Genomic DNA, 12,049 nt, shown 5'->3' on the forward strand with positions numbered 1-12,049 from the left:
GGTTTGATTTGGGCCTGTTTTTTAGATATTTAACTACCCACTTCTTCTCAGTCTAGTTGGACTTAAGTGAAAAAGGATTGAAATTTTCCAAAGGAATTTTGACAAAAAATCTAAGGAGAAATTGTAACAGGATAAGGCATGGGCTGCAGAGTCCTGATTCTGGTCCCGACTTGACCAAAGTGCAGCCACAGAATGACGCAGTTGCTTTTTTTTTCCGGAAGACTCCTCTTTTTCCACTTCTTCCTGCCTACAGTCCATATTGACAGGTAGCTAGCGACATTTGAAATGCAACTAGTACGACTGTGAAACTGAGATTGACATTTTATTTAATGTTGATAAATTTCAAATTAAATAGCCACATGTGGCTAATGGCTACCATACTGGCCAGTGCAACTACAGAACAAATTGAAACAATTAAATCCTGGTGGGGCGTTGTGGGTTAATGCACTGGACTGCAAGGTCGGTTTGAACCGCAAGGTCGGCAGTTCAAGTTGACCAGCTGCTCAAAAGCCCTGTACAAGGTCATTATGAATCAGAACTGACTTGAAGGCACTTAACAACAACAACAACATCACTTAAGATATATGTATATTGGGCCACAGAGTTGTTTGAACTGCAAGGTCAGCAGTTCAAACTTACCACCCGCTCCTCAGAAACCCTATACAGGGGTCACTATGAGTCGGAATTGATTTGATGGCACTTAACAACAACAACAACAACATATATATCCACTACACTACCAGAGCTCCTCATACTATATGTATGTATATATATATACACACACACACATGTATTTGGATTGCTTTTCATTCTTCTGTGGTGGTGGTGGTTATGTGCCATGGAGTTGGAACCAACCCATAGCGACCCTGCACAGGGTTACCAAGGCTGTAAATCTCTACAGGAACAGAAAGCCTCATCTTTCTCCCGTGGAATAGCTAGTAGTTTTGAACTGCTGACCTTAAGGTTCGCAGCCCGATTCATAACCACTATGCTACCAGAGTTCCTTTCATTATTCTGTATTAATAGCTTAAAACTAGTTTTTCAAACTTTTGCTTCCTTGTAACCTTTCACCATCAGACCAAAGCACATATATTCTGTGAACATTTATTGGATTTATTTTGAAATAAAGTTATTTAATTTTTCATCAACAGAATCATCAGAACCTGCCAAAATAGGAGGAGTAACCGCTGTGTTTTTAATAGCAGCTGTATTCATAAGCAGTTTAGTACTAATGAAACGGATTGGTTGTATATGCTCAAGAAATCATTTCCCCAAAGCTTTGGTATGTAGTTTTATGGGGGGAGGGGGGATTTGTTTGTTTATTTATAGCTTTATTTTTTACTTTAACAAATATTTTCACAGACGACAATCCCATTGTCTAAAAACACCAAGAGATTATGTATATTTTTGGGTTCTTTTCCATCTCTATAAACATATATACCGACATTTTATGAAGGTAAGCCAAAAAGTATTGTTACTGGGGTTCCAGTTCATACGTGCACAAGTCTATTTTAAACAGTATTTGAATATGTCTCTGTGACCAACGGATGGCTGCAGATGAATTCTGTCAATAATACATTCATCTTCGTCTCCTTAGGTTATCCTCAAAAAAAGGTCAGTCAAAACAACAGCTTCTGAAGGGATCTACTGGGATAGTTAAATTATGGCAACTGTTTTGTCGAATCCCAAAAGGGTAATATGGATAGATTTTTTTTGCAAAGGTCACAGGATGCTCGCAGAGATTTGCTAGGAAGAAGTTCTGAGAAAATGGAAAGCTGCCTTGGTGAGAAAAGGCTAAGAAAGTTGCATCCAAGAAAGAAGAGACTACAATGGATGTCAGAAGAGACTCTGAAACTGGCTCTCCAGTATAGAGAAGCTAAAGCTAATGGAAGAAATGAAGTAAAAGAGTTGAACAGAAAATTTCAAAGGGCAGTTTCAGAAAACCAAGTGAAATATTATAATCAAATGTGCAAAGACCTGGAGTTAGAAAATCAAAAGAAAAGAACATGCTCAGCACTTCTCAAGGTGAAAGAACTGAAGAAAAAATCCAAGCCTCGACTTACTATATTGAGGGATTCTATGGGCAAAATATTAAATGATGCCAAAAGAATCAAAAGAAGATGAAAGGAATGCACGGAGCTACTGTACCAAAAAGAAATGTCAATGTTCAACTATTTCAAGAGGTAACACATGATCAAGAACTAAAGGTAGTTCTAAAGGTACTAAAGGAAGAAGTCCAAGCTGCACTGAAGGCATTGGTGAAAAACAAGGCTACAGGAATTGATGGAATAGAAATAGACTCTTTCAACAAACTGATGCAGCCCTGGAGGTGCTCACACATCTATGCCAAGAAATTTGGGAAAAAGCTTCCTGGCTAACCAATTAGAAGGCATTCATATTTATGTTCATTCCAAAAAGAGATGACCCAACAGAATGTGAAACTCATCAAACAATATTATTAAATGTCACATTCAAGTAAATTTTTGCTTAACATAATTCAGTTGCAATAGAATATGAACAGGGAACTGCCAAAATTCCAAGCCAGATTCAGATGAGGATGTGGAAAAAGGAATATCATTGCCAATGTCAGATGAATATTGACTGAAAGAGAATACCATGAAAGATGTTTACCTGTGCTATATTGACTAAAGGTGTTCAACTGTGTGGCTCATAACAAGCTATTAGTAACATTGCGAAGAATGGGCATGCCAGAACAATTCATTGTGATAAGCAACCTACACATTGACCAAGAAGCAGGAGGCAGTCATTCACACAGAACAAGGGAACACTGAATGGTTTAATATCAGAAAAGGTGAATGCCAAGGTTGTATCCTTTCACCATACTTATTCCATCTGTATGCTGAGCAAATAATCAGAGTAACTGGATTATATGAAGAAGATGTGACATCAGGTTTGGATGAAAGCTCATTAACAACCTACGATATGCAGATGATACAACCTTACTTGCTGGAATTGAAGGGACTTAAAATATTTACTCATAAAGATCAAAGACTACAGCCTTTGATCTTCAGTCCAGAAAACAAATATCCTCAGTTCTGACCTAAATATATAACATTATGATAAATGGAGAAAAGATTGAAGTTGTTAAAAACTTCATTTTATGCTGCATAGGACCACTACTGTAAAAGACTAAGGGAAAACTTCATTTTGCTTGGATCCACAATCAACATTCATGAAAGCAGCAGTCAAGAAATAATACGATATACTACATTAGGCAAATCTGGTGTACAAGACTTCTTTAAAGTATGAAAGCGTAAAGAAATCAGTTTGAGAACTAAGGTATGCCTGACCGAAGCCGTGGGATTTTCAGTTGTTTTATATGCATGTGAAAGTTGGACAGCAAATAAGATAGATCAAAGAAGAATCAATGTATTTGAATTATGTTGGAAAAGATTAAAAGTACCATGGACTGCCAGAAGAACAAACCAATCTGTCTTAGAAGAAGTATAGTTAGAATGCTCCTTAGAAGCCAGGATGGCAAGACTTCACCTGTCATACTTTGGAGGGACCAATTATCAAGAGAGACTAATCCCTGAAGAAGGACATCATGTTTGGCAAATTGAAGGGTCAGCAAAAAGGAGGAAGACTCCCAATAAGATGGATTGGCAGAGTGGTAGCAACAATAGGCTGAAAGATAACAGTTGTTAGTATGGCATTTGAACCTGCAGTGTTTCATTCTGTTGTGCATAGGCTCGCTATGAAACCAACATGATTGAACTGAACAACAACATATGAGGAGAAATGAAGTTTGTCTCCTACCTCACACTGTACACACGCATCAGTTCCAGTTAGACTAGAATATAAAAGACAAAACTGGAGAAGTTGTAGAAAGCATTATATGAGATTCTACTAGATTATAAACCTCAAGGTTAGCAGTTCAAGCCTACCAGCCACCTATTCCTGAAAGACGAGGCTTTCAGCTCCTGCAAAGATTTACAGCCTCAGAAACCCTGTACATAGTCACTGTGAGTCAAAACTGACTTGACGGCATTTCACAACAACATATGACTTTGAGATAAGGAAGGTTTTCTTCAAATATAAAACCATCAAAAGCCATAAAGTTTTTGCTTTGTTTTTTAAATGAAAAGTTTTCTTACATTAAAATTAAGAATTTTGTCCCCCCATCTAACGCCATAAAGAAGGTGCTCTGGTAGTATAGAGGTTATGAATTGGGCTGCGAACCTCACAGTCAGCAGTTCGAAACTACCAGCTGTTCTGTGGGAGAAAGATGAGGCTTTCTGCTCCAGTAAAGATTTACAGCCTCGGAAACCCTGTACAGGGTCGCTGTGAGTCAGAACCGACTCCACGGCACACAACAACAACAACAATGCCATGAAGAGAGTAAAATGATAAAGCACAGACTGAGAGAAAATATATGTAACAAAATAATTCTCAAACATTTCGTGTACATATTTTTTAAAGAATTACTGTGAATCTATAAGAGAAAGATAACCCAATAGAACATCTGTTGAGATAATTATTTGAGATTTACTCTTTATCATTTTCATTGCAAATATTAGCCTGGCATTTTTCAAAGTAAACAAATCCTCCTATTCATAGTAAATAATTATTTTGTTATTTTGTTTTTTTCTAAAATCTTACATAGCACTTTTAGATTTATGCTAATAAATGAGACTGGCCTAATTTATTTCCCCCCCCACCCCCCACCCCCGATGGTAATCTTCATTAGTTAGCTGTCTTATCTGTCCTTGGAGTCTGCATGTTGACATAATAGATAATGTTCTTTGGAATGTCATTCGTTGGAAACGTAAATGATTTCTTGCTCTATTATTTGCGTTTATATTGTCCTCTGTTTCTTAGTGAGTCCTTATATTTTGTCATTTTAAAAGTACTCATCCATTTAATTTGATTATCAAATGTACTCATCTGTATTATAAGAAGATCCTTACCTTCCCATTTACTAACATTTCTCCTTTATAATTTTTTATCCTTTACATGTTTTATTTTATTTTATTGCTGATTAACCCAAAATTTTATATTTTATTAATGTCTTTTATCCTTATTTGCTTGATTACTCTCATTATTTTGTAGTTTACTAGCGTATCTGCTTTGACTTTTCTGCCTTTATTCAGTTTCCAATTATTACATTCCTTTTCTTGATATTTTAAGTTTCAGCTAATATATAGGCTTTTAGGACAATAGTCTTGAAATCCTAATTCTAAATTTTCCTTAATTCCATTATTCCACCTAGTATGACTTGGTTTTTGTCTCTTTTGAAATGCTGAGCTTTTTCAATTATCTCCAAAAGCTTGTTTGTAAAAAAACTTTTAGATCTTAAAATTCTTAAGGCTCCATATCCCCATACAATCCAAGTCTTTCCTTCCTTGAATAGCTAGGATGTCAATGCTGTTAAGGAAAGTAAATTAATTGAGTATCTTTTCTCGTATTGAGTATGTTTTGTTGCCTGTGGCCATTCTCCCAAGGCTGGGTCTGGGTAGAGCAGGTTCATCAAAGTGGTGGAGGTGCAGGTGCAGGGGTGTAAATAGGAGGACCATGCTGATGGTGATAAGAGGTCTTGGAAAGGAATCCCATGACCATTATCCTTAACCATAGCTCCATTACGATCCTCTTGGGGAAGGAAGAATTCCCCAACTAAGTGAAACTCAGCCTGCCTTGTTTTCTGTTTATTCACTCCACCCTCTGTGTCCAGTACGCGTTTTCTACCATACACCCCTTCCAGCTCTGAGCTTTTACCTTTGAGAGATCTCTACACCTCCAGATCAAGGGGTACACATTCCCCTGGTTTTTGACCCTGACGAAGTGGCCTTTCTAGAGTACACCCACTCTTTGATACCCCTTAAGGATATCTTAGGAGTCCTGGTGTGGCACTGTAGGATATACACTCAACCACAAGGTCAGTGGTTCAAACTCATCAGCCTCAATAACCCTATACAGTGTTGTAATGAGTCAGAAATGACTCGATGGCACTTAACAACAGCAACAAGGATGTCTTGGTAATCCACAGTTGGATAAACTTCCAGCTTAAGTGGAGAGATTTCCCCTGTGCTCAAGTAAGCAGGTGAGTCCTGGTGTATGCTGTGGATTAATGCGCTGGACTGCAAAGTCAGTTTGAACCACAAAGTCAACTGTTCAAACTCACCAGTTGCTTCTTGGAAACTATACAGGTTCGCTGTTAGTCAGAACTTAACAACAACAATTTACTGTTAGGAGCTCTGGGTGGTGCAAAAAGCTAAGCACTTGACTCCTAACCAAAAGGTTAGTGGTTCAAACCCACCCAAAGGTACCTTGGAGGAAAGGTCTGGCAATCTGCTTCTGAGAGGTCACAACTTTGAAAACTGTATGGAATACAATTCAACTCTGCAGTACATGGGGCTGCCATGAGTCAGAATCCACTCAGTGGCAACTTGTATGGTTTTGGTTTTATCTACAGTTATTGTTAGGTACTGTCAAGTTAGCGCTCACTCATAGCAGCCTTCTGTATAAGAGAACAAGACATTGCTTGGTCTTGCACCATCCGTACAATAGTAGGTATATCTGAGCCCATAGTTGCAGCCATGTGTCAACCATTGAGGGTCTTCCTCTGTTTTCACTGACCGTCCACTTTACGAAGGAAGCATGATGTGCTTTTCTAGGGACTGGCCTCTCCTAATGATATGTCTCGTCATCCCCACTTCTAGGGAGCATTCTAGCTGTACTTCCTCCAAGACAAGATTTGTTCATTCTTCTGAGTCCATGGTATATGCAATCTTCATTAACTCCGTATTTCCAATGTGTAAGTTCTTCTTTGGTGGTCCTCTTTCAGCTGGTTATGACTTGGGCTACTAATCTCACGGTCAGCTGTTCAAAACTAGCAGCCATTCCGTGGGAGAAAGATGAGGCTTTCTGTTCCCATAAAGATTCATACCCTCAGAAACCCTATGCAGAGTTGCTATGAGTCGGAACTGACTCCACGGCACATAACTACCACTACCACCACTGTTAGCCATTATTAAGGTGGTTGTTGCCACCATCAGCATCATCCTCACCATCATATAGTTCAGCTCATCAAGTTGTATTATATAAAAAATAAAGACCCCAGAACTCAGAATGAACACAGACTGTTGTTTTGTTTTGTTTTTAAGAATTTTCATAACTGGCCAGCCTGGATATTTCCTGAGCCGCCACCATTGGAAGCAGTGGATGCTGTGGAGGTCATTTATATCAAACGAAAGAAGAAAGAGTGGAACTACAGTTACGAGGAGAGTGACAGCGAAGAGGAAACAGCCACTAGAACAAGCGCTGGTGGCTACACCAGGCGTGGACTAATCGGCAAAGCCCTGACTCAGATCTCTACCTCCTCCACCTCTGAGGTGCTGCAGCTCACAGAGCCAGATGCAGACGAACTTGACCTGCCAGAGGCAGAGGCTGAGCCCCTGCTGGTGCCAGGCCCCTGCCCCCAACAGTCAGAATATTCAAGTAGACCCTATGAAAGGAAAGAGAGTCTGCTCCAGGACCCCTTTTCTGAAGAGAACAACAGCTCCCCAGAAAGGTCGAAAGGGAGAGGAATCTTTAATGTGAATTTAAACACTGTGTTTGTGAGGGTCCTGGACAATGTCACAGACATCCCTCCAATGCTACCATCTCCTCCGGAAGAGACAGTCGATCTAGTGGACCCTAGTGAGATGGAACCAAGCTTTCCAGTCCCCAGGGAGGAGGGGACACTGCCAGCCTCCACAGAGGACATGTGGTCCGAAGATACTGTTTCAGAGGAAAGTGATGCTTCTGAGTCAGATGCTGATGTCGGGGATGGTTATATAGTGAGATGATTCTAAAACTGTTCAACTGGAACTGACAAGTAGCTGTGACAAGGTTCTCCCTCCTTGTACCTTTCCTTGTCCATATGTGGTCTGGAAGTAGTTTCCAAGAAGAGTAGAAAGCTGTCCAACCTGTCCAGTTCTTTCCTGTAACATCATATATGCAGATTCCCAGTATGGGACACATGGCAGCACTCAGCATTGTTTACATTTTCAAAGTGGTAGGAGTACACTTTGAAGGGAAAATCCTCTGTATTCACAAGTATCTACATGATATATCTTCCACAGTAAGAAGCTGGGTTCCTATGATTTACAAGGCTAGACAAGGGCCATGTCCTATTTCCAGGAAGTAGTTACATTGGGCCAGGGCAGGAGTGTGGAGAGAAAAGGAAAAAAAACTCATTTCATGGCAGGAAGAGCCAGCAACATTTAGTAAGTGGAGATCCGAGCTGTGTGTCTCAGCACACTCCAGAGGAGTGGTAGACAAAAAGGAGAAGGAGGAGGATCTTTGGAGAGTCAGGGATGGGGACACAGGAGGTAATAAACATATGCACAGAGTGGGGATTAGGGAGTCCTGGTGTGGCGCTGTGGGTTAATGCGTCAGACTGCAAAGCCATTTGAACTGCAGGGTTGGCGGTTCAAGCTCACCAGCTGCTCCTAGGAAACCCTATACAGGGTCGCTAGGGGTCGGGATCAACTCGATGGCACTTAACAACAGTGATACTTCAGTGAATGATCCTTAGCCCCAAATGTATTCTGCCTCCTCCGCTTCGAGAATCCGTCTCTCAGGCCCCTCTTCCAATCTTTCTCAGGTTAAGTGGGGAAGCCACACACCCACACATTCAATTGTAATTCAAGGTAGGAGAGTAAATTGAGGGAGACTATTGGGAGAAAGAAATTGAATCTCAGTGGCTTGTTATGAGACTAAAAAAAGTGAGAGCAAATGTGCAACTAACTATTTCAGGGTCTTCAGAAGAAATACTGCATAAAACCCCCTACAGATTCTCTATGGAACCCTGGTTTGGCACTGTAGGATAAGTACTTGACTGCTAACCACAAGGTCGGTGGTTCAAATCCACCAGCTGCTTCTCAGAAATCCTATATAGGGTCAATGAGTTAGAACTGAATCCATGGCATGTAACAACAGCATATGCTGATTTCAAATGCCTTGCATGTAATGACAGTTCCTGTGAATCTGAAAAAGCAAAAACGGAAGTTCTAGAATATCCTATAGCAAACAGTACAAGGGCTGGGACCCGGGTTCTATGCCCCAGTTTCACTTTGTGACGCTGGGCACTTCAGATTGCCTCTCTGAGCCTTAGTATGAATTGAGGGATTTGGGCTAGGCAATGTCCAAGATTCTATGATTCTGGGAGAAAGAGCAAAAAATGTACAGGTGGAGGTACTGCAAACCAGCCCCTCACAAGAGCAGGTTCCTTACACCTTTCCCTGGGCTCAAAAGGGAAAAACACACACACACACACACACAAATTATACTTGTCCTAATTAAAGGACTGATAATTGTTATAACTGCTGTAAAGTAACTCAAAGGGTTTAATATCATGAAATTGCACAGGAAACGAATCTTAGCATGTACACAGTCTATTTCTGTGTAGGCGTGCCTATGATACATATTTTTAAGACTTCCAGATTAATCTTTTGGGGTAATTGTGCTTTCATTTATATATGTGTATTTTTAATTCTGTATAATGGTTGGAAGATGGTAAAGGATAATACAAAAATACTTTTCATACAGACTTGGTGATGGCCTTCTGAGCTGTTTCTCCGTACGTGTGCAAGCAGATCTGTGCTCCTGCGGACACGTCTAGAGCCCGGCGGGGACGGGGTGGGGCGGGGCCTCCGCGGGAGGGGGAGCCCGAGTCGCCCCGCCTCCGGGCTCTTCCGGGAACTGGCGGGGCAGGCGGGGGCAGGGTCGAGAACCCGGGCAGCCACGGCTAGGGAGGCCGGAGCGCCCGGCCGGCGCGGCCATGAAGCGGACTCTCTGGAGCTGGCTGGGCTGCTGCCTCCTGGTGTCAGGTGAGGGGTTCGCTGAAGGGACGCGGGCGGCTGCCTGCGCCAGGACCACATCTAACTGGGTTACACTGACAAATAGGGTTTGGGGCGGGGGGTGAACGCCCAGAAAGATGCACCTAGCTCAAAAGGCCGGGCGGTGGTCACCACAGGGGGCGCCCTGTCCCTGTTCGGCCCCCATGATGTAGTGTGGGTCCGACGGTCAAGGCATATGGGCAGAGAGGCTGCTAACTTGGGTCCTGACTGTTAATACTCTCAACCCTATAATTGACAGGATTACAGACCTTCTAGACTGTGGGCTCTACAGGGGTAAGACATAAGGTTGGCAGTTCAAACCCAACAGTGGGTCCTGGGGGCAGGGGCAAGATGAGGCTTTCTGCTTCCTTAAAAATTTACAGCTTCGGAAAATGTACACAGGGTCGCTAAGAACTCGGAATCCATTCAGTAGCAGTGAGTTGAGACTGTGGACTCCACAGGGTAAGATCTTGGTGTCCTTGTATTCCCTCCTACAGCGCCCTGTCTGGTAGGACCTCCTTTTTCCTGAAAGGAGTAAAGCGCCCCACAGTACTGGCCATCAGACCCTCCTTGAGTTCATCGCAGTCAGTACAGGCCGCCAAACAGCACTCAAAGTCCCTATCCTTATCCTCACACCCCTTCCCAGACTCCAGGTCCTCTAGAGTCCACTCCATTTCTCTGAGCTCCTCCCAGCCAGACTTCCTGGCAGGAGTGCCTGCATCACTTTCTTACACTTCCTCTTTCGGTCCTCAAACCCCAAAATCTGAATTCTGCTCCTTACCCCCACAGCTAGCTGTATGATTATGAATCCTCAATCAAGGAAAATATTTTCTGCCCTCTTAACTGCCCAGTCCAAACAGCATGAATGACTCTTCTTCCTTTCTAGCAAACTCTTCCTTTGACTTTCAGGAGACTCTGTCTCCCGTTTTCTTCCTACCTCAAAGGTTGTTTCTACTCCTTTTCTACCAAACCACTTGCCAGGGCGTCAGTTCCCACTCACACCCCATGTGTGTCCGAATAGAACTGTGTCCCATAGAGTTTCTAATGCCTGATTTGTTGGAATTAGATCACCAAGCCTTTCTTTTAAAGTGTGCCTGCCTGAGTGAACTCGAGCCTCCAACTTTTTGGTTATCAGCTACATAAATGCATTAACTATTTACACCACCCAGAGACTCCCCTTCTCTACCAGATCTCTAAATATAAATAGTCCCCAACTTCAGAAGGGGTTCTTTCCCTAAAACTCAGTTGCAAGTTGGTTCTGAGTAAGTCAAATTCCTCTTTTTTTTTTTTTAGTTTTCAATAGTACTGCCTTTTATTGTTGGATCTTTATAAGGTTGGAAAACATTACATATCAACATCTTGAAACGAACACTTGAGAATTACATCAGTAAATTATGCACTGCAACATTATGAGGGTGGTGGTGGTTATGTGCTGTGGAGTCAGTTCCGACTCACAGCAACCCTGTACAGAGTTTCGGAGGCTGTAAATCTTTATGGAAGCAGAAAGCCTCACCTTTCTCCTGAGGAACAGCTGGTAGTTTCGAGCTGCTGAACTTGCAGATCACAGCCCGATTCGTAACCACTACGCTACCAGAGTTTCTTATATGTAATATATATTACTGAAGATTTTGTTGTTAAGTGTCATCCAGTCAGTTCCTACTCATAGCTACCGTGTATGAGGTTTCTGAGATGCTCCATCTTTGCAGGAGCAGCAAGTCTCATTTTCTGCCCCTGAAAGGCTGGTGGACTCAAACTGCCAACCTTGTGGTTCACAGTCTATTGCTTATATACATAGCCAGTGAGCTCCCCTTAATAATGATGTTGTTGCTGTTCAGTGCCGTAGGGTCAGTTCCAACCCATAGAAACCCTCCTCAATTTCTGAGGAGTGGCTGGTGGGTTTGAACCACCGACCTTGATGTTCAAACTGACCTTGTGGTCCAGCGCATTATCCCACAGTGTCACACCTGGACTCCTTACTAATGAAAGATGTGCAGGAAAAAAAAAAAAAAAACAGTCTTTAATGCATTTTGTCCTAACTGAAATATGTCCTAAATCAGGGACTGTTGTTAAATTAAGGGACTTACCTGTAGTTAAATTCATTCTCTCTTTCCCCTAAAATATCCCCTCAGAAAGTTCCAGCACAACCCTGACATTAAATATCAGTTGTAGTAGGTCAGAGAAAAAGAGGCAGACTTTCAGTGAGATGG

The 12,049-nt window shown here is 41.9% G+C and overlaps 2 protein-coding genes across 2 annotated transcripts in view; both read left to right on the forward strand.

Moving 5' to 3' along the window:
• The window catches only part of IFNAR2 (interferon (alpha, beta and omega) receptor 2), a 29,655-nt gene extending 21,847 nt beyond the window's left edge, over nt 1–7,808 (forward strand). The window contains exons 6-7 of the mRNA XM_006862599.1: nt 1,152–1,282; nt 7,125–7,808. Of these exons, the coding sequence (XP_006862661.1) occupies nt 1,152–1,282; nt 7,125–7,808 (815 nt within the window). The remainder of the gene's footprint in view (nt 1–1,151; nt 1,283–7,124) is intronic.
• A 1,976-nt stretch (nt 7,809–9,784) lies between these two features.
• Nucleotides 9,785–12,049, forward strand: part of IL10RB (interleukin 10 receptor, beta) — a 56,799-nt gene continuing 54,534 nt past the window's right edge. Inside the window, exon 1 of the mRNA XM_006862600.1 lies at nt 9,785–9,833. Within this exon, the coding sequence (XP_006862662.1) occupies nt 9,785–9,833 (49 nt within the window). The remainder of the gene's footprint in view (nt 9,834–12,049) is intronic.

Source organism: Chrysochloris asiatica, unplaced genomic scaffold (assembly GCF_000296735.1).
Source record: "Chrysochloris asiatica unplaced genomic scaffold, ChrAsi1.0 scaffold00049, whole genome shotgun sequence".
NCBI lineage: Eukaryota > Metazoa > Chordata > Mammalia > Afrosoricida > Chrysochloridae > Chrysochloris > Chrysochloris asiatica.